General features: G+C 44.0%; 1 protein-coding gene across 4 annotated transcripts in view; it reads left to right on the top strand.

Moving 5' to 3' along the window:
- FANCD2 (FA complementation group D2) overlaps positions 1-21,757 on the top strand; it is a 56,710-nt gene that overhangs the window by 19,176 nt on the left and 15,777 nt on the right. For all 4 annotated transcript variants that reach the window (XM_087743773.1, XM_087743771.1, XM_087743772.1 and 1 more), the window contains exons 18-32: positions 1,587-1,694; positions 4,811-4,920; positions 5,800-5,860; positions 6,576-6,701; positions 8,030-8,103; positions 8,192-8,332; positions 9,509-9,609; positions 9,918-10,033; positions 11,413-11,521; positions 13,388-13,486; positions 17,399-17,508; positions 18,939-19,085; positions 20,223-20,339; positions 21,235-21,363; positions 21,555-21,673. In XM_087743773.1, coding sequence (XP_087599899.1) covers positions 1,587-1,694; positions 4,811-4,920; positions 5,800-5,860; positions 6,576-6,701; positions 8,030-8,103; positions 8,192-8,332; positions 9,509-9,609; positions 9,918-10,033; positions 11,413-11,521; positions 13,388-13,486; positions 17,399-17,508; positions 18,939-19,085; positions 20,223-20,339; positions 21,235-21,363; positions 21,555-21,673 — 1,667 coding nt within the window. The remainder of the gene's footprint in view (positions 1-1,586; positions 1,695-4,810; positions 4,921-5,799; positions 5,861-6,575; positions 6,702-8,029; positions 8,104-8,191; positions 8,333-9,508; positions 9,610-9,917; positions 10,034-11,412; positions 11,522-13,387; positions 13,487-17,398; positions 17,509-18,938; positions 19,086-20,222; positions 20,340-21,234; positions 21,364-21,554; positions 21,674-21,757) is intronic.

The following is a 21,757-nucleotide window of genomic DNA, read 5'->3' as shown; positions in this document are numbered from 1 at the left end:
AAAGACTTATGTCCTAAAATGTAAAAGAAGAAAGTACTCAATTGGGATAAAAAAATGGGTTCTTAACTCATAAGAGTGACAAACAGGGTCAGGCCTGCCCAGTTGCCTGTTTCCAAAAGTAGTAAAAGTGGAGACTGAGGGAAGAGCAAAACAGCAAAGCAAGCATGTAGCAATACTTTTCTTGAACACTGCCCCATCTGTGGTGATTTGTAGCTTAAGGACATCCTGTATTTAAAAGCCCTTGAAGAGTATGGGTATGTGTATTCCCCCCACCCCTCTGACTTTTTTCATGCCCACTTGGTGTCGTTCTGTAGTTTAGGTACACACTGTGGGAAAGCTATATGCTTTCTGCTGTTTAGCTGGTTGATTGTTAAATTTAAATTACTTGCTTAAAATATGCTATAAAGGCATTAAGATCTGCCATAAGAATTTGCAATGCAATCTGTCACACGTTTGATGGGTATAAGAGGAAGAAATGAGACTCGCTTGTGTCCTGGCAGAGGGAGGACGTGATAAGGACTCAGGGTTGAAAGTAGTCCTTGAAAGAGAGAACCTAAAACTCCTGCTTGTAATTGAATGTGTTGTCAGCGCGATGGGGAGTATTTGCCCACAGCAGTCTGCTGAGACCTTCCTACTGACCTTGTTTGCATGTTCTTGTGCTGGCAGATCATTTACAGATTATGGTTTCTATGGGCCAATCTTTGATACATTACCAAATCTTGTATGTGAAACACATTAATCAATGCTCTGGCCAGGCCTCAAGATCTGGCAGTGTACCATGTTTGGCATGCATCTCAGAGGTGGTTGAGGCGCTAGCCAGTTACCTGTAAGAAGATCTGTAGAGCTGCAGATGCCCGGCATGTTTGACACTGAGCTGGAGCCTCTCCACCACAGAGAGAACATGCAGATCTTAGCCCAAATCATCTCCCCAAACAGCTATTTTTTAAATCTTAAAACTGGGTGAATTTTCTTGAGGGATGCAAAAGTGCTTATCTAATCCTGTCAAACCTGACACCTTGTTTCAAATCCTGCTTGAGGTTGGCAAGTAGTAGGAGAAAAATAATGGCAGCGAAATGTCATGTCTGTGGTAGGAAAGCTAGCGTGGCTCTGGGAAACAGCTGGACTGTTTTTCACTGAAGCACTGGAACAAGAAATATCCTGAGAACGCCAGCCAGCAAAGAAAATTCCACCCCTAAATTGTTAACAACTTGACCGTTGAAGGGCTTGTAATGGAAATATTAGCAAAAACCCCATAATGTTCATTTTGTCAAATACTTTGAATGCTGTGACCAAACCTGTGATAGACGATAAATAGCTGTCACTAATGGGATTGGAGCACTCCCAAAATGCTTATGGTAGCCAGATTGTTCTTCCCATTCAGCCTCTGATAAAATGAACTGGAATAATTGAGGCCAAAGCAATAGTTCTGGATTTATGCTTATTTTATTTGAATGTAGCTTTTTCCTGCCTGTACAAAAAAAGATGAAGTTAATTGGCTTCCCTGCAGTTGACAATTGGTGTATTATTGGGAACATGGAAAGGGATTCTTGATATATCTGAGCTAGTTTGTGGCTTCTCTCTTACAGACCATCTTAGACTCTACCCAGAAACTGAATCCATGCCAGATCCGGAAGCTTTTCTACATTCTCAGCACACTAGCATTCAGCCAGAGGCAAGAAGGAAGCTATATTCAGGTAAGCAGAGACACAACAGAAAGGAGTTCAGGCTGTACCTTGGTCCTTTTTGCTAGGTTAAATTCTGGAGGTTTTGTTGTGCAAATAGTGGCCTATTCTATGAACAGTGATTGATGTCAGGATGTCCTTCAGCTTAAAATTCTCTTCTCCCCAGCTGGCTGCAAGCCAGCTTGCGGCTCCAGACTTTCCTACTCTGTATAGTAAGGACTCATCACAGTGACTGCATACCTTACATCTTTCCTCTTCTCTTGCACTTCTAAGAAAGGTAGAGTTGATAGAAATGTTGGTGGAAGGCGACTGATGGCAGTCTCTAATCTAACCTCCTAGTCAAAGTGGGACTGTCACCAGCATGATATCAGGTTGGCTGTGGCTTTGTCTGGCTGAGCCTTGAAGACTTGCAAAACTGTAAATTCAGCAGCCTCTTTCTCAAGCTTTGTTTCTCCATCATTTGGAAGCATTGAGAAAGTATAGTTCAGCTTCTTCCCTGAGATGTTCATCTCGATTCAGCTGCTTAATGTTTGTACACCAGAGACAACAAAGACACTCGTATTAGAAGAACTGACCTACACAGCACAGAGGACCCTGCTGTGAAGTGGTAGACTTCGCACCTTTTGTGCCTCTAGTTTAAACACGAGAAGCTATCAAACCTGGTCTGCCTAAATTTGTATTCATTTTACATAGGATACCTTGTATGACTCAGTTGCAGCATAATAGTGATGGTATCAGATACCTTTGTCTGGATTTCTGGCTCCTTGAGCATGGCAGTGATCAGATAAAGATAAAGAAATACCTCAAAGACAGACATTTATTCCACAATGGAGATGCCTGGGTTTAAAATCTTCCCATTTGTAAAGCTCAGCTCCTAGAAATTAGGACTATTTGTCTTTCTTTGAGTCCCTGTATAGTTTCTAGTTGTGGGTATGTTTACACATGCTAGCTTGAGACTATGAAGGAAAACTGCTCTTCCTCTTTTCCCGATTGGTCTGTGGCATGTAAAACAGCATGTCTGTAATCATTTCTTCCCACTCACTCTGTTAACATGGAGCTCTTCACTGCCAAAATTTTCCAGTTTTATGGTAGGCTTAGCTCCTTTCTGAACTACTTTCCTCAGTAATTTCTCCCCCACACCCCTGAGTCTTTCTTTCTTGTGAATATTGCCTTGGCAACACACAAGGTGACTTTGCAGCCCAGAAGGACTAGCCGTCAGGAAGAAGTGTTCTGCCTGTCACCCTCATAACTTGCAAAAAGAACGGGAGGAGTGTAAGCTCTGGAATTTATTCTGAGCTGAGAGTTTGTGACTGGGGGGGTCCAAGGTTGGCAGTTTGACTCTGTCCTCAGTGATACCAAAGACTCCAGGGGTAGATGACCCTGGAAAAGAAATCGGTATCCTGGGAACCAAATTCCTCTTTGCCTTCTCTTAACTGTACTTCTAAAACTGATGCCTCTTGGACACAAGAATCTACAGGCAGATTAAGCATTTGTCCTTGCACTGCACAGGTCATTCCAGAGGCATCTTGCCTAATGAAGGTCATTAAAAGATGGCATAACCACGTACTGTCCTTTTCTCTGCTACCAGTTTGATCTTGTTGGCACTGGTAGTTTGCGTAGCATAACTCAAGCCTTCATCTCCTCTGTCTCAAAACGCCTCTCTGGTCAGAGCTTGTGCTTTCATGCAGTGCTCAATCCCTGAGGATCTCTGTATGGGCCAACCTCCTCCTTTGCAGGATCAATAGGGAGAGTTAATAAGAATCAATTCAACCAGGGCTGTTTTGATTCCGTAATGTTTTTCAGTGGCCTGCGAGGTCTTTGCTGCTTTTATGAAGCTGCTTCTGAGTTCTCACACGTGCTCTGTTGCAGTCTGAGAATGCTGTTCCTCATAACAGGGATGCTGCTCTTCTGCAGTGATCATTGCTTAAGCTAGCAATAGGACTGTTGCTAACTGGCTAAAATAAGTGGGTTTTCTGCTTAGTGCATTCATTGTTCCATCCCTGCTTTGAAATAAATTATTTCCTGATACCTACTTCTAGGTATCAGGAAGCTGCGCTGTCCCTTAGCTTTGGTCAGGGCCCACTTGGCAGCCCTCTCCCATGATTGTCTGATTAGCTAAGGTTTCTGTCTTTTTTCGCCTACAGTTTATCAGTTCACGGGATCAGGCAGAACATATCCCTTTGTCAGAGACACTACTCTGGACCTCTTGGTGGCTGCCCTGTTTTAGCCTCTGGTTAGCTGTTCCATCCTCATCTCTCAGGATAACGGCTTTCTTGATTTGCATTCCTCTGCCAGCAGTGCAGGTGCAGCTTGGATTCCTGTGGCTGATTTGCCACACACTCTTCTGTGCTTTGCCTTCGATCTCTTTGGCAAGTATTAGATGTCTCATCCAGGAGACTAATCTCCCAGCTTTCCTGAAGCATCACACTTCTAGAACTGAGTACGCTTCATGCTCTCAGTGTCAGGAGACCTTTTATTCTATAATTAGTGGTCCAGGCTTTCAGAAGTCTTCAAAGATGTTTGTACCATTTTCGAAAAGTGCAACCGATCAGCTGCTTGACACAGCTGTTGAAATAGAGCATGCTGCATTGAGACCTGCCATGGGCTTGCAGAGCTGCTGCAAAGAAACCTTTACAATTGTGCAGGGCATGCTTGCCCACAGGCAGGGGACAAGGGAGGCAGCATGAGAAATATCTTAATCCCAGGTGTTTGGTATGCTGTTGCCTACAGCTCTCTTTGGACCTTCACCAAGAACTGTTCCATCCCTCAGCCTCCTGAAGTGTTTTGGAGGGCAGCTCTGCAGCTGCTGTTTGTGTGTGAAGGGCTCCAAGACCGTCTGCTATTTTTTTTAATGTATTCTTCTATTAATTATAGATGAAACCTGGACCATCTACATGTTCTGTGTAGTAATTAGAGCAAAGTCAAAGTGAGTCACTTTTAATGCTGTTTGCAGCCTTACCTAGAGTTGTATCCGGTATTCTCATAATAAAGGAAATCACAGAATGTGCATTCCTTTTGCAAAGCTGCCCACAGCCTTTGGAGATGACATTAAGTGAAGATGCCAATAGAATTGTGAGTAATGCACACAAGTACCTCTGTGGTGACGTGGTCTGTGTCTTTCTTTTTAGGATGATATGCACATGGTGATCAGGAAATGGCTCTCCAGCACAGTTCCCAACCACAAACAAATGGGGATTATTGGTGCTGTTACCATGATAGGCAGTGTGGCATTAAAAAGGTGAGAGAGAATGTAGCAAAGATTAATTTAACATGCTTTCAGTTCAGGCCAAACTAGGAGTGGGACAAAGAAAAGGAGGCATTGCCTTCTTGTTCGTACACATCTTGGTCAAATCCAGGAACTTAAAACTCTTTTCTGCAGATTGCGGTATTTGGTGTTACAACCCATTCAATACTGCTCACCTGCTGCTAATCTCAAAGGCATCCTGAATTTCTTGTTAATGCCTATTCATGGATGCTTTGACTAGCGCCAGCAGGACCTGTTGCTTGGAAAAAAAATTTGAACACTGTGGTGGACTGACTGCAGATCCGCTTCTGACACTAAGGATGAATAACTAGTGTGCTCCATGTTTGAATACAGGGAAATCTAAAAGATAAGCAAGGAGAAAGATTGTTACTGCTGTGCTGGGCATTGGCATGACAATTTCCAATGTACTGTATAAATAATTTATGAACAGCATTCATAAACCAGGCAAACTCCTGATAAGAGCTGTGACAAAGATTAAAGCACCTGGAAAACAAGAATTTAACTGGTGTTGGGAAGCATTGTGTAGCTCGCTGATTTTGCACTTCTTAATAAAATGCTTTTGCTGTTTATTATGTGAAGAGAAAAGCCCATCTTAGCTCCAGGCCCTGAGCCAGAGGACTTCATTATGGGGATGACTAGAGGGCTTTAGGTTTCAGTAGGTTAGAAAAAGCATATCCTTGAAGAAGACATTGAGGTCCCAAACAGCAGCAGGTCTTTTCATAATAATGTTCCAAGGAACATCTTTTTCATGCACAATTCTCCAACTTCTGGAGAGAAAACCTTGTGTGTGTGATGGGTTTTGCCATTTCTTAAGTGTTGTGTAACAAAAGCAAGGTTATCAATTGCTTTCAGAAATGAAGGAGATGGTAGTTCATTGGAGAGACCAGAGCTGAACAGCGAGCGTGATGGGCAGGTGAGTACCAAGAATGGGGCAGTGTGGGAGAGAGGGAGGATATGGTCAGCAAGGAGGTGTGACTAGAAACACAGTCCTAGGTGAAGTAGTATGTGTGTAGCTTTACTGGGTCTGGGATTCTTGTACATTGACTGCAGAGCCAAGAGTCTATTAAAAATTGTTTTGGAGAAACAAAGATCTATATTAAGATAGCACCCGCTGGTCTTGCCTACGGCTAGTCCAGCAGAAGCAGTACTGCAGCCATCTAGTCAATGTCTCCTATCCAGACATGATTTCAAACACAAAGGAAAGAAACGGGACAATCTGCTTCAGTGAGCCAAAGGCAACCTTCGCTGTCCTCTCAGCTTGGCAGCGGTGCCTTTCAGGCTATCTAGAGAAAGTACTTCTGCTGTACAGGGGTGGCCTAGCCTTGGCCTTTTTCCTTAATTGCTGTTGAAGAACCTTCTTCTAGGCTGGCACTCTATTTAAGGGTGGTCCTGGGCAGACTCTTTTGTGTTATTTCATGGTGGAGCAGGGCCAGGACCTTAAAAGACCTATGTTCCTTCTTAAAACTGGGTCTTTGCAAGACCAATCATCATGGGCTGTTACCCTAGAGATGAAACTTTGGATATGCCTCAGAGTAAATTAGTGTAAAAGGGGGAGGGACTCAAAGCAGAAGCTTGAGCTGGATCCATTTACCTTACCCATTTCTGCGGACTGCTCTCTCTCCTTTCAGCTTTCTACCTTGCTGGACCTTGTGGGCTTCTGCTGTGAGCAAACACCAGAGGTCTTGGCTCTGTACTATGATGAACTCGCCAGTTTGATTGAGAAGCAGAAGGGGAATTTGGACTTGCAGCTCCTGGTAGGTTGCAGAGTAGTTTTAACTTAATCACTTAAATGAATTCTTCAGAAACATGATGTTTTTCAGGCATTGGCAGGACAGAGTCAATTTGAAGACTTCACTCCAGTCTGAGAACTCTTTTTTCGTTCTAGGCATGCTTAAGGTTCCTGTAAGAGATTGATCAGATGCAAAATCCTCTTTCAACTCTCTCGGCTTTTTTTGATTGTGGCAGATTCCTCATGGTGCTTTAACAGCTTCCTTTACGTGAACTTTTACATGACAACAGGGAAGCCTTTTAATGGAAATTAAATGACATTTCAGAGCCTGCTTTTAAGATTCATACATAAAACTACAATCTGAAAGAACTTTAAACTTAGTATTGAAATTGGCTTCTGGTCAGACTATTAAGGGTATTTGATGCCGAAGGACTTGGAAGAACTATAGTCGTAAGTCAATAAATGGTATTTATGGTAATAGGAAGAGGTTTGTGAAGGCCACTGGACAGCTCTTTCTTCTTGCTCTTTTTGCATGTGTGCTGTGCCTGCCAGGAGGGTAGCAAGCCTTCTTGGGGCCCAGGAGACCACTGAGGGCTGCTGTGGTATTGATCACTCTTTGTGGCACAAGTGCTCTTTGCCCCTGCTGGTTACAGAGAAGAGGAACTGTGTGTTAGAACGAGGGAAGGTGACCAGGGAGCTGTGAAATGCTGGCAGTCACTCTAAACACTCTGTGCCTAGGGCTAGAAATGCCAGTCTCCTGAGGTCCAGCTGAGTGCTCCAAGGAGGAAAAGCAAAGGAAGGAGGGTTTCTCCTTTTTCCTTGCAAGACTGAAATGTAAAAGCAAGCTAAGGTTCTTCTCACAACTTTTTTCAGTTTTTTTGGGGTCTTTTCATGATCTGTTTGTCCAATCTCTGTCACATCTATTACTTTACTTCTCCCTTAATTGTTTCTAACAGTGTAAGCATGTGAAGTATGTGGGACACATCATGTGAAATAAAACTTTGTCAGCACTTTACAGCCGTTTCATTCTGATGATCGGCTCTTAGGATAGAGAACTTCCATGGCTGCTTTCCTCTTCCAGCCAGCTGCTCTGCCTCTCCGCAGCACTGCGGAACTTGTAGACAAGCCTGTGTCCAAAGAGCAAGGAAGAAATTGGTTGTGTGTACTTAGCAATGTTTCCTGGCTTTGTCTCTAAAGGCAGGCCTTGGCTCTCCTTGCAGGCAGCAGGCTTCATTGCTGTGACTGTTCCAGGATACTTTTGCTTGGCTTTATCTTCTGCATTTTCCTCTGCTGCTGTTGAAGCTTTTTTCACTGAGCCCCTTTGCTGAGCAAGTTTTTTTCCTTTCTTTATAGGATGAGTTTGGGAAGAGTTTGGTGGAGGACTTTCCCAGTGACTTTGTGGTGGATCTCAACCCCACAGTGGATGGGTATGCTAATCGCAGGCTAAGTATTTGTAATGTTTCTATCACTGACAGCTGAGTTTGTTAACAAGAGCACGTCTGTCTTTCCTTGCAGATCGTTCTTGTTCCCAGTGAAGTCCTTGTATAATCTGGATGAAGATGAAAGTCAGGGAGCAATTGCTATTAACCTCTTACCATTGGTGTCGCAGAGCGAGCTTGGCAGGGTCACTGATGGAATGAGTAACCAAAGTAAAAGGTACTTTCATGCTTACCTTTGCAGTCATCCCACAGTTAAAGGAATTGTTTTCATTTGGTGCACTGCACTGCTATCAGCCCTGCCTGCCAAAGTGCCTGATAAGGAGCTGGTCAGAGAATTTACCAGTTTCCAGTGTTGTTTTCCTTCTCTTGCTGTTAGATATACTCAGCTAGGTCTAGAGGCATAAGCTGGTGGGGAACCGGCGGTCTGTTCTGCCTCAGGCTGTTTAGGTGATCTTGGGTAAGTCATGCTGCATCTGCCTTGTTTCCCATCTGTTACATGAGAATAGTAGCTCTTTCTTCCAGTGTTATGGTGATATTGAATGCCATATTGAGATGGATAGGCAACTTTGAGGTGGCAAAATTAATATTTTGAGTGATGATTCTCAAATAGAGAGTCACCAAGGACTTAGTGTGCGTCAACAGCACACGGTTCGTTTCACCTTCAGTTGTACTTTGACAACGTAGACTTGTGCTCCAGAGCAAAACCACAAACATGCAGCCACAAGTGAAATTTGACTGAGAAATATGGGCTTTGTCTTTGGAGAATGGAACAGGAAGCATGTAAGAAATAAAAACATCCAATTAAACAGCAGGGCATCGAAGTTAAAAATAACAAAAGGCTTTTTTGTTTTTAACTGACACCTTCATATCCTGCATAATTTAATGTCATAAGATTTTGCTGTGATTTCAGTCATGCTTTAAAAAAAGACATGGCCACTTTAAAATAAAATATAGCTACTTTACATGCATCTATGGAAAAAATTTTAATTTTCCTCACTCAGAATGTGAGCAGCAGCATGCTACAAAACATTCAAGAAGGTTTCTCTGCTGTTCACAGCTGTCTTTTGCACAATTTCTTATAGTTCCTTCTGAATTATTCAACTTTGCTTTCTACCAGAAATAAATCTGACTTCATTTTTTTCTCCGTTACAGCAGTTTTTCTGTCTTTATATGGTTTTCCAGAAAACTGGTGATCACCAATTTTTAATTTTTTTTTTTAACCAATGGTGCATTTCTGCTCTATGTTGCTGGGACTTGCAAAAAGCAAAATAGAAGGCAAAGGCACGGTGGCATGGGGAGGACATCAGACATAATGGTAAAGTGATGGGGATTCTGGAGGTATGTAAAACATAGGACTCACTCCATTTTTTTTTCCTCCCCCCCCCCCCCCCAGGGTAGTGTCACCGATATGTCTGTCACCCTGTTTCCGATTGTTGAGGCTCTACACTGGAGAGCAAAACAGTGGAAGCCTGGAGGAGATTGATGCCTTATTAGGTATGGGAAATGGACCTTTTATAGAGTGAGTCTGTCTGACTTGTTCCTGTCCCAGATCTGCAAAGACTTCCTGCAGTGGTAGGGAGAACTGTGCAGTTTGTGAAGGAGGCTGAGATGCTCTGTTGCCCACAAAGTGGAAGGGAGGCAGGGGAGACAATTGCTTTGTCTGGGGATGGAGTGGCTGACGAGGCTTACTCCAAATAGCCATTGGAATTGATACAGGCTTTGGTAAGAAACTTTGTCCATGCGAAGACCAAAGGATGGGTAGCAAACTCAGTCCAACATGTTCTCTTCCTGCTTTGTCCCAGGTTGCCCCCTGTACCTGACTGACCTGGAGGTTGCAGGGAAGCTGGACTCCCTATCCAAGCAGGAACGGGAATTTCTGTGCTCACTCCTGTTCTATGCTCTCAACTGGTTTCGTGAGGTGAGTAGAGCCTTGTCTGCATGTTCTGGAGTGTCACTGAGGAGCAGCACTTACAAACACTAACCCAAGGCTTCAAGGGTACAATTGCTGTTGAAGAGGAGTCTTGCCTCTTGGAAACCTTCTCCAGCAAGGTCCTGGTGATCTTTGTGTGTTCTTCTGTTCATTATCGTTTATCCTTCTGCTAGCAGCAACTCTGCTTCCTTGGACAGAGGCTCTAAGGACTGCGTCACTGATGTGAATTTTCCACCTGCCACTCAGCTGCAGTCTGTACGCTCTGGCACATTTTGGTGTATGAAAATAGGTTTTGCTCTTGCAGGGAGGATGCTGTAAACCCCAAATATATGTCTAAACTATGAGGTAATATATATCTAAACTATGAAGGGGACATCAGAAAGAAAAGGTCAGTCTCACCATGCTGGAGAGCAGAGGAGTCGCCAGCAGGTCAAGGGCATTGCTTGTTGCCTTCTGCTTGGCATATGTGAGGCCCTGTCTGCAGTACTGTGTCCAGTTTGGGGCTCCTGTTGTCATTCTGGAGTGAGTCCAGCGGAGGCCACCAGGCTGATGAGAGGCTGGAGCACCTGGCGTATGAGGGGAGGCTGGGAGAGCAGAGGTTGTCCAGCCTGGAGAGGGAAAGCCAGAGGGGAGAGCATGGTTGTGGTCTTTTACTGTGGTCTCCTGTTAACTAACAGAAAGGTTGTGCTCCACTTCCAGAGAAGCTGTGCCTTTCTTGGAGATGCTCAGTGCTCTACTAGAAAAGGCTTTAAGCAACCTGTTTAGTTAACGCTGCTTTGAGCAGGGTGTTGGACTAGAGGCCTCCACAGGTCCCTTGCAAATTCGGTTGTGATTGTATGCTTTGTTCTGTACCTCTGTGAGCTTACAGAAGGGTGAAATGCAGTGCCTTCAGGCAGATTTGGACCACGTATTTGCTAACGTTGATGGTCAGTGGGAATGTTCCCTGCTGGGTTTATTCTGATAACGAGCTATGTCAGAGTTGGTGCAATTCCACATCCCCAGTCCTCCCTGTTCCTGCTCTTCTCCCAGGACTGCCTCTTTCCTGGCAGACCTGGGAAGTGCCAAGGAGTCTCCAGAGCCACAAGCAGCACAGAAACCTGGCAAGGTGCTGTTTGCGAATTCCTCTTCTTCAGTTAATATTAGACCTGTAGGTGTTGCTCTGTTGCTTTTTGTAGATTGCACCAATTACGTCCATGTTCTTATGGGCCTCTGAAGAGCTTTGTTCATGCAGTGTGGATCTGGTCATACAGGCCACTTGTGCTGTGTTGTGTGCTTATTCAGGACTTGAGGATGTTATTCAGAAAAGAAAAAGTAGTAAAAGGGGTTACAAATCTCCCAAAGTCAGTGAGTTTGGTTTGTATCTCTAGGTTGTAAATGCCTTCTGCCAGCAACAGGATGCTGAGATGAAGGGGAAAGTTTTGACTCGATTACAGAATATCACAGAGCTGCAGACTGTGCTGGGAAAATGCTTGGCAGGTGAGTATCAAACATTTGTATGTTCTGGGCCTGCACCAGCTGTGAAGTCAAAGAGATTGGCTTAAACATCAATGGAGGAAGTATATGGTAACACATACTGCATTTTTACAGAGGCCTAAGAGTTCATGCATGGACAACTATTGTTTTCAATCTGTCTGAGTCCAAACTGCCCTTCTTAATCACCTCCTCAGTGACATCCCTTTGACTGTTCCCAGGTAGACTTGGCAGAATCTGCCTGAGTATGGTGGATACTGGAGTAAACCAGCCTCTACCCTAAAGAAACAGCATGTTTCTCCAGTATTCGTGTTGTAACAAGCTGTTAAAGGATGTTACAAGCATCTGCTGCCTCCAGCTGCTGCCGGAGCCCAGCGTGAGACCCTGGGGTCTCTGTCCCAGGCCGATGGACACAGCTACATGGACTGCCACAGACAAGGTGCTGCCTTCAACAGCACCTATGTATAGGACTTGCATAAAACATAAGTAGAGAGAGCCAAGTCCCCATCCTGCTCTTTAGCTGGTTAAGGCTGAAGTTCACTAGTGAAGGCACACAAACAATACACTCTAGAGTCACAAGCACATGAACATTCGCAGATCCCACAAGTATTGGCACAGCCCTTCCATCTGTCCAATAGCCTGCCCAGATCCCAGGCCCTCTAATCTGCTCCATGGATCCCCTACTCACTGGCTATTCCAGCTTGCTGCTCGCTGGCAAACAGATATGCACACTCACACGCTCCTCTCGCAGGCACAGGCTCCAGACACAAAGTCTGTGTGCCCTGTAGAGATGCTCCCAAGAACTATGGCACCTTTAACTACTGACACCAAGACCCTCACTCACTCCAGTTGCTGACACTGCAGGCCCAGAGTGGTCCAACTCTAGTTGCTGGCCCAGTGTTTACTCACACAGGTCTCACCAGTAGTTGGCATTTAGTCCTTGTGGCACGCGCGCACACACACAGAGGACAGTGAGATCACACTGAAATATAGTTAAGAAAGTACTTAGTAAGAAGATAGGACAGACTGCAGTGATCAGGCACAAGGTTCAGTCAGACAAGTGTACTGATCGGACAGTTCTACTGACCAGCAGTGCTCTACTCATGGCCAGTCCCTTTTATGCTATTTCTGCCCATTCCCCTCTTTGTTCCTCCCCGCCCCACTTCCCTGCACATTCCTTCATTAATTTGCATAGTTCTACCCTTCCCCACCATCAGAATATCCCAAATCCTCAAGTTCCTCTTTTGTCCCATCTTATCGGTTACAAAGTCTGGATGTCCATTCTCAAAGCTGTGCCTGCAGTTTCTTAATGGCTCATCCATTACAAACTGGAGATTTTTGGTCTTTAGCATTGTCTCCATTATCCCTTGTCTACCAGGTTTGTGTCTGTCTGTTCTTGTTTATGGCTTCCCCCTTTACTTATTATCTCCTTTCACATTGAAATGGTCTTTGATAAGGTAAACGTCATGAAGAATACACTGTCAACTTCCACATACCTTACACAGGCTATCCATTGAGAGCTGTGTTTGTAAACCAACAGACCAACTCCATCTGAAATAAAGTGCAGCCTCAACACCTTTCTGCTCCTCTGAGAGCACTACAAGGCCAGCATGGAAAGGGCTCAGACATCGTAGCACAGCCCTTTAAGCTTCACCAACATGGACAGATGTCCAAGGACAGCTGAGCACTTGTTATCCTCCCTTGCTGGAGGAATGCAAAGAGCTGTAATTCCAGTGCAGTGTGGACATACGATAAGGCTAATTGTTCACTAGGACGGTGAAACGTATGGTACTTCCTCTATGTATGTATCTTGCCTGTATTTTGTCATTCAGGAGCTGAACTAACCCAATTTCTACATTTTGGCTCTTTCAGCAACCCCTGGCTATGTCCCACCACCAGCTGCTTTTGATTCTGAAGCCCTGGAGGCCATACCGTCCATTAATGCTGTTGGTCCAGTGAGAAAAAGGAATGGTAAAGAAAGTTTAAAACGTTTAAGCAAACAGATGTGATGTGGGGTTTGACTGGCATATTGCACTGCAGCCATTGCACTTGTGTATGCATAAAGCACAGAATTCGTGGCAAGGTCTATCTAGCTTGAAATCTTATCTGATCAACTCCTGTTGCAGCTGAAGTGGAGATGTAAAAATATCCTACTCCAAACAGGTGTTGGATAGTCTGCCTCCTTGGGAAAGCTGATGCTTAGCATTTAACAGTGAAAGTCCAGGGCTTTCATTGACTGTTTTCACCTGCCAAAGGATTTTTTGCAGCAGTAAAGTTGTTGTCACGGATGAGTGGCAACACAATCACTGCCAAAGCTATTTGTAAAAGTGATTTTAATAGACACTTATGGAAGTGTGATTTAACAAAGTTCGATGGCAAGGTTCACTCTATTACTTATATATATATAAAGAGAGGGAGAGGGAGAAGGGAAAATTGAGATAGAAGAAAATACAAGAGGGGTAAAGGAGGCCCTCCTGTTGAGTCACGAGGTTCAGAATGGACACCCTTGCTTTCTAAACTCCTCCTCAGAGAGGAGCCTAGGTGCAGCTGGATCCAATCCTAGTCTCAGACTTGGTCAACGGTTCATGTCTAAGGATTATATGTATTTAGCAGTAGTTTAAGGTTTGTTCACAGTAAGGGGAGAATCACAAGAATTTAGCAGTAACTAATCATTGGTTAATCTAGCATCTACAAAGTGATTAAATGAGGTTTACTGCAATATTTGAATCGATTCACACACACACATGCAATAGGCCTAATAAAGGTACCTAGTAATTTATCACAAGTTTAGTGAAATACTATATGCGCAGATAAAGGTACCTCTTAAAATCCCCTTGGGTTTAGTGAAAATGCAATATGCACAGATAAAGGTACATGGTAAAAATTCCCCTTGAGTTCAGTGAAATACTGACTTCAAATGGTTGTCTCAATGGGCAGAAGTCAAGCCTCAAGGAGCAAAGGGTGCCAGAGATCAGCCCAGGTCCTGTTGCCAGGCCTCCGGATGCAAACTTAAGAGTTCACAACTCTGAGAGGTGTCCCATCAGAGTGAGTTACTGGTGCAGCCTGCTGCAGTCCAGAAGAGCTCAAACTGTCTCACTTGGTACTGCTGTTTTATAGGGTCGCGAGATGATTGACTTCAGGCATCACTAAATTTCCATCCTGTTTTCACAATCCAGGTTGGAAATTACTAAAGTTCTCAAAACTTCCAGTGATGCTGGTACAGATCCTCCTGAGTTACAACCCAGATAAAATATGCTCCAAGGCTGTCAGGGGCAGCTGGTACAGATGTAAAATATGTTCCAAGGTTGTCAGGGGCGGCTGGCTCCGTGGTACAGACAGTGCTGCTCCCACCTTAGCCATGTAAGAGTTTCTGATACAGTCAAGGGATGCTTAACCACCAAACTCATTACACAAAGGCCAAGTTTGACGGGAGTTACTGAGACTGTAAAGCAGTCCAGGCAGGCGGAGGGGGGATGCGCCACCACAGTTGTTCTGCCTTTGACGGGTTCGTGCAATTGTCTGGTGCTGAACCTGTGGCTCGAGCTGCCTTGCAGCTGACCTTTAGGTTGTACCTAACTGATCTCTTCGCAACCTTGTCATGGCTCTACTGCGCAAGGAAACACTTCATCCTTTCCCATTGCTAGCTCCCACAGAGAAGAAACAGAACTTGCCTTTCAGTTTTCCAAGCTGAAGTAGATTTGCTTAGTTCTTTCTGTCTCTAGTTCCATTTGGATTAACATTTCCTGGGAACATGTCTGCCTTTGAGCCAAACCGGACAAAAATTCACATTCCATTCAATGAAAACAACCGGAGGAGGCCACAGATTAGAGAGCCCTTTTCTCCTGTGCCAAACCCATTCTGCACAGACTGGACCTGTCACGTAAGAGTGATTAAGGCAGAAGGAAAGTTAGGACAAGAGGAGGATCCATCACTTTAGATACTTTATTTTGAAGGAGAACAAGTAAGTGCTCAGACTAGCAAGCCCAGACCAGACCAAGAGATTCCTGAGCTTAGCTTGTCTTGCCTACAAAAAAATCAGTGAGTGCTGTGACCATGGGTCACAGCCTTCAGAACATACAGTTTTGACACCAACCTTGCTTCTCCTTTAGGTGTACAGCATCTCACTGTAGCTGAGCTAAATTAAATAGTTTACTGCCAACAAATAGGGGAAGGCTTCACTCTCTCCCTCATGCCTGCGCTCTCAGCTGCCTGATTTCCTGCCCTGTGTTACTACGTGGTAGCTATTTTGGCTATTTACTTTTGGCTAGGTTAGTTTTTTGCTATTTTAACAAGTTGACTGCTTAACCAGTGATCAGGCTTCCTGAGTCAGTGCAAGGCAAGTGTCAGGTGTGTGTGGCAGGGAACAGGAGAAAGAGGTAGCAGGAGCAGGACTACCCCTGAGCCGTTAGATCAGCTCAAGCACTGTCGTAAAATCTAGCCTAAGACTATTCCTCAGAGGAGAGGGAACAAGGAGCTCCTTAGGAGAGACATAGCATATCAAATTCACTTTCCAGTCTGATTCAGAGGGTTTATTTATTATGACATGGAAGACCTTTTCCTGTCTGACTCTGCTCTTCCAAAGATAATGCAATAAAAGATGCACCTTTGTTGATACTGTTTCACTTCATCTATGGCCTGGCCCCCAGAAAAGATCACAGAGATACAAAAGCAGAAGTCTCTGATGCTCATCAGCACAGCAGTTATAAAATGGGAGATGAAAGTGTATGCCAAACCTTGCACTTGCTGGGGATTTCCCTGAGCATTCCCTTCTCCACGTTGCTTATGAAGTTGAATAAAACCGATTCCTGAAGGACTCAATGGCTGATTCCATCTGAAAAGTGCACATTAAGTACTACCCTTTGCTGCTTCTCCTCTAACAAGCTTTCAGTCCAAGAAGGCACTATTCCAGTTCAGTTTTGTAATAGTTTCTGGTGTAAAACTTTGTCAAAGTATTTTTGGAAATCTAAATCACTTCTAGCTGATGGATCCCTTTTATACACGATACCAACACCCTGGCAGGCTAGTGAGGCAAGGTTTTCCTTTGCAGAAGCCCTGCTGACTTTTCCCCAACAGACTGTATGTCCATGTGCTCAGTGATCTTATTTTTTGTCAACAGCTCTGCCATGTTCCCAGAGATGGTGGATAGACTCACCGGTCTTTAATTCTCTGGATTCTCATTCGATCTCTTTTTACTAAGAGGAATTACATTTGCAAGCTATCGGTCCTCTGACACTGTGGCCAGCAGTTCTGAAATGTCACATTTGAACTCCTCGGGGGACCTTGTGTGAATGTCACCTGGCCCTGGTGACTTATTGGCTGTCTCTTTGGTCTAAAACATCCTGTGTGATTACTTGAAATCAATGTAGTTTCTTTGATCTCTCTGCTATGTAGTGCGTCAGGTGTGAGAATCTCCCTACTGGTCAGCGGTGAAGACCGTTGCAAGGAATTAATTGAGTTACTCTGCTGTTGGCTTGGCACCCTTGCAAGTCCCTTCTGTAGTTGTGTCTTATCTTCCTTTCCCAGGCCCTCTTCCTTCCTCAATACTTTGTCTGAGGAAGAAACATTAAATTTTGATTTTTAAGATGATGTCCCGCTCATTTTTGCAATCACTTCATAACGTTTAAACTACAGTAAGAACAGTGAGACTTGCTTTAATTTCTTACTGTGATTTTGTAAAAGAGAAGCTGGTTGGGGGGGAGCCCCAGATGCATTTGACTCTCTTTTGGACTGTGATCCTGGCTACGGATGACATACAATCTGTGTATGCTCCATGCTTTCTTAGGGCTGATTAAAGTACAACCTGTGCCATTTCCCTGGCTGCAAGTGCTGTCTAGTGTTGAGTGCAGTGCAGCCTTTGTTTCTGAAGTGGCTTTTCTCTTTAAGGAAGGAAAAAAAAGACTGATGGCAGCAAAGCTGGCTCTGCAGGTCGTTCTCAAGCAGATGACAGTTCTGACGGAAACCAGCCTGATACCGAGCTCTCTGAGCTGGAGAAGGTAGGTGTATACCCTAGGGACTTACAAGAAGGACAGACTAGGGACGATGACATAGAAGCAAAAGCTTTGAGAGGGGTTGTTAATTTCAAAAGTTAATCACAGTCAAGTGGTTCAGTTCTGCTTTCTGACATCTGAATTTTGAAAATTGCCTGCTGCAGAGGCCAGCCACTCTCCAGCAGGCAGTGTGGTTCAGGGCAGTGCAAATGTGCAGGATTATCAATAATACTATTAGTTACTCCCTGGTTAAGACTATGGAAGGTTTCTATTTTAAGCCAGTGTCCCATCTCTCAAATTACTGCAATAACCTGCCATTCCTAGACTCAGGTCAGAAATTGTGAGATGAATCTGGAAAATACAAACCCTGGTAAAGACCGTATCTCCCACTGATTCTAGTCACGGGTGCTCGTTTTGCAACTTTTCCTTGAGGTATTTAATCAATGTATTCATGATAAGGCATCTTTAAAATTATCCATATTCATCACACACTAAGATCTATTTCCCAAACCTATCAACTAATGAATTATTGGATTTTATTTCTTGTTCTTTTGAATAAGCTCTTACAGTATTGTCATCATGTCTGGAATGCAAGATCTGTGCTGGCTGAAAGAGAGAAGCCAGGGGAGTGTGCGCCCAGCTTCGGGCTCAGCACCCTGGGGTCTGGGAACTCATAAGCATCCCACAAGGCCCTACTTCTACCACTGTGGCTAATAAATGTTATTCAGAGTCCATTTTATCAATTTCAGCCAGGCAAATATGCTACTACTTCCCTGCTGTTGCACAGATATGATAACTGAGTCAGATATGGTAACAAAGTCACTTAAGTTACAGGGAATAAGCAGGCTCAAATAGTTTTGGGAAGAAATGTATCTAGTCTTTCTTACTTAACTGTAGTACTGGCCCCGGACTAGTCCTTAGATGCCGTGCCCTGCCCAGGACAACAGAATACAGAAATCCTGTTACACGTGTAACGTACATCGTCTCCCGTGACAGGGTTGTGTGGAGCGAATCTCTAAGAACTTACAAATTGCCAACCAGAGGCAACAGAGCATCCCATAGTTTACCATCCTGGTATTAATCAAAGATAAAAACATTTGCCTTCATCTCTCGTGGTGCTTATGGGTGCTTATTGTGCAAGTCCAGAATGGTTTTCACAATGGCCACTGATTCACAGAAAGGAGATAGCAAAGATTATTCCAGCTTCCTAAGTATTTTCTTTTTCCTAGAAAATTTTTAGTAAATTGTACAGTCCAAAATGAAAATGCTTCTGATTCTATGTGCTTGTCTCTCTACTAGCTATGGTGAATTCTTCTTAGTCTTTTTTTTCAACCTGACAAAAAATGCAGAAATCTGAGAAAGAAATATCTTTATTTGAGCTAGAAAGCCTTAGAGTCTTGCAGGTTGCAACCTTAATTCTGCCATTTACTTTTCAGACTGCTGCTGAGAGAGAGGCAGGAAATCCTCTGGCACAGCTGCAGAGCTATCGCCCATACTTCCGAGAGTTAGACCTCGAAGTCTTCACTGTGCTTCACTGTGGGCTGCTGACAAAGTCTGTCTTGGACACAGAGATGCATACAGAGGTGAATGGAACAGCGTAAAACCATACTGATAAGGCTTTGTGTAACTGCTTCTCTCAGAGGCCTTTCCCCTTTCTGTTCCATTAAAATGGACAGAAGATTGATGTTAAGATGTGCTGGTCCAGGGCTGTGAGCTAGGTACCAGGAGAGAATTTACCCCCCGAAGAAACCAAAGCGCTTCAAGGCACAGAGATAAAGTGGACTTTCCTGAGAACAGAAGACATATAGCGTAGCAATGTTAAAAACACAGTAATATAAATGTCTCATAAAAAGGAAAAAGATACAGTATAACATGTATAGACCTGAAAGAAAAGGGCTTTAATATTGAACACTGCTAAGCTGTAGGATGTTAAATACACTGAGAGGAGGCTTGCCTATTAAAAAGAACCTATGACATTTAAGTAAAGCCCATGTTGCAAAAAGGCAAGTGTCTCAAGGCATCAGCAGATCGGAAACTCAGCACAAATGTGGGACTGGTGTTGTGGATATGTCCTCAGTGGGCAGGGTCCTGTTTATCATCTGGGAGCTTATATAAAACTGCATTGCTATGGATGTGGAAAGCAGAAGTGCTTTATTTTGTTACCCTCTTTGAAGGCAGACTGAGTCTATCTGGAGTCTAATTTTGTTAGGCTACAGTAAGATTCATAAAATGTGAAAAGGCCACGGCAGGCTGGAGTACAGCCTCGCCTGCTCCAAGGACAGCTGTCTCTGCGCATGCAGGTCACGGGCCACTTTGAAGACTGTTTGACAAGTCTCTTGGGCTATGTGGTGTTATTTCAACTTACTTCTTGTCTATTACTCAATTGGTGAATTTTTGACTCCTTGAGCTCACACCTCTCTTTATCCTCTCTTATTTTCAAGATCAACGTATATAAATCAGTTCTCTCTCAGTAGTTAAGTGTTACTGACATTGCCTCAGCTATGTTCAGAGCACTAGGTTTCCTTCATGCTTTGAATAACCAGAACCAATGCCCCATACCTGCAATGGGGGAGACATAAAACCCTAGAATGTACCAAAGAGGTCCCTGGCTGAGGTTAACTACGCCAGGAGTCATAACTGGAAATGGAGGGGGTACACTTGAGCTTCAAGGCACTACAATTACCTCTGGGCCCTAGGATTGACTGTTCTTGTAATTGCAGGCTCGTGAAGTTGTGCAGCTGGGACCTGCTGAACTTTGCTTCCTTCTGGATGACCTGTGCTGGAAGCTGGAACATGTGCTGGCTCCAGGCTCTGCAAGGAGAGTGCCCTTTCCAAAGGCAAGTACAGCAGCAGCCAATGGGTCTAGACCTGGGCTGAGGCAGAGCACATCAGTGGCTTCCAAGCTTTTCCCGAGAGAAATGTTTTTCAGAATTATTTTCACCTGACAGTTAAATGGAAATCTGATGCTCAACTGCGTGTCAGAGCAGCACTTGCTCTTTCAAAAGAGAATTCTGTACCACTTCCCTTGCTGAAGTGTTTGCAGCATCTGGTTCCCTGCATGTCTCAGGAAAGGGTACATAACTGAGGGAAAGCCTTGTAGCCTCACAATTCAAGTGACCCTTTTCCTAGCTCTCCTTGGGGAGACTGGCTCTGCTGTTCAAGAAGCAGCTTAGGTTAGGCGGGCCAGATAGCTGCCGCATCCAGCAGAAGCTGCCAGGTCCATGTTTCTGCTTTTTCTGCAGTCTTTAGAAGAACACCCTGAGTGCAGTGACTCCTTGCATTTCTGGCTGATGCCTTCAGGAGGAAAGTAAAGACTGCATTAAACTATGAGAAATTCACTACAACCTGATGGACTCCATCATATTCAGTGTTCTTTTTCCTTGGCTTTCTACCTATCTTAATTCCCACATGCAGAGACTGCCTTCTCTTAGTGTTTGGGTAAAATGTTGGACTCTATGACCTTAAAGGTCTTTTCCAACCTAAATGATTCTATGATTCTATAAAAAGCTACGCGTCACATCAGTTTTATTCTTTTCACCAAATGTTATCCACTTGTCTGAGTTGGTGCTGGTTGTTCAGCAGAAGCCAGCTTTCTTACTCTGTGATCCTTCCTGACAGAGCATATGGTATGAGGAATTGCACTGCTCAGAAGCAGTCTGAGGTAGTGCTTGATGCGAAGTTATTCTCAAGTGAGGCTGATTAAGTGACTTTAATCTTTTGGGTTTGCTGCAGGAAAGAGGCTACAAAGATATTGGCTTTTCCCACCTGTGTCAGAGATCCCCCAAGGAAGTTGCTATGTGTGTAGTCAAGGTACTAAAGCCACTGTGTAATCACATGGAGAACATGCACAACTACTTCCAGGTCAGTAGGCAGCAATTTTGACTCAAAAAACTGTCAAGTTTTGTCAGCTCTAAAGGTATTTTTAGTTTTGTTGAAAAAGAGTCGCTTTGTTTTCTTCAGGTTTTTTTAAACATGGAATTTACAGAAATGGGTTCTGGTGCCATTATCTTTCCATGGAATAGTGTTAATAAATTATTTGTTCTGTATTAAAGGCAATTGTTACACAAAATCGGGGTGTGGAAGATGAACCAGGAGTGAACATCCAGGAGCACCAGCTGATGTCCTCTTGTTACCAACAGCTGTTGCTAACTTTTCGCTCCCTATTTGCTTGGTGAGTTTAAACAAAAAAGTATATAGTTGCCTCAATGAGCAAAGTCCATTTATTGCTTCCTCTTCTTGTTCCTTTTCTTTAAAG

Source organism: Nipponia nippon, unplaced genomic scaffold (assembly GCF_047370975.1).
Source record: "Nipponia nippon isolate SJK-2023a ecotype South Korea unplaced genomic scaffold, ASM4737097v1 scaffold_9, whole genome shotgun sequence".
Classification (NCBI taxonomy): domain Eukaryota; kingdom Metazoa; phylum Chordata; class Aves; order Pelecaniformes; family Threskiornithidae; genus Nipponia; species Nipponia nippon.
The sequence above is the reverse complement of the archived record's forward strand: the minus strand, read 5'-3'. Positions and strand labels throughout refer to the sequence as shown.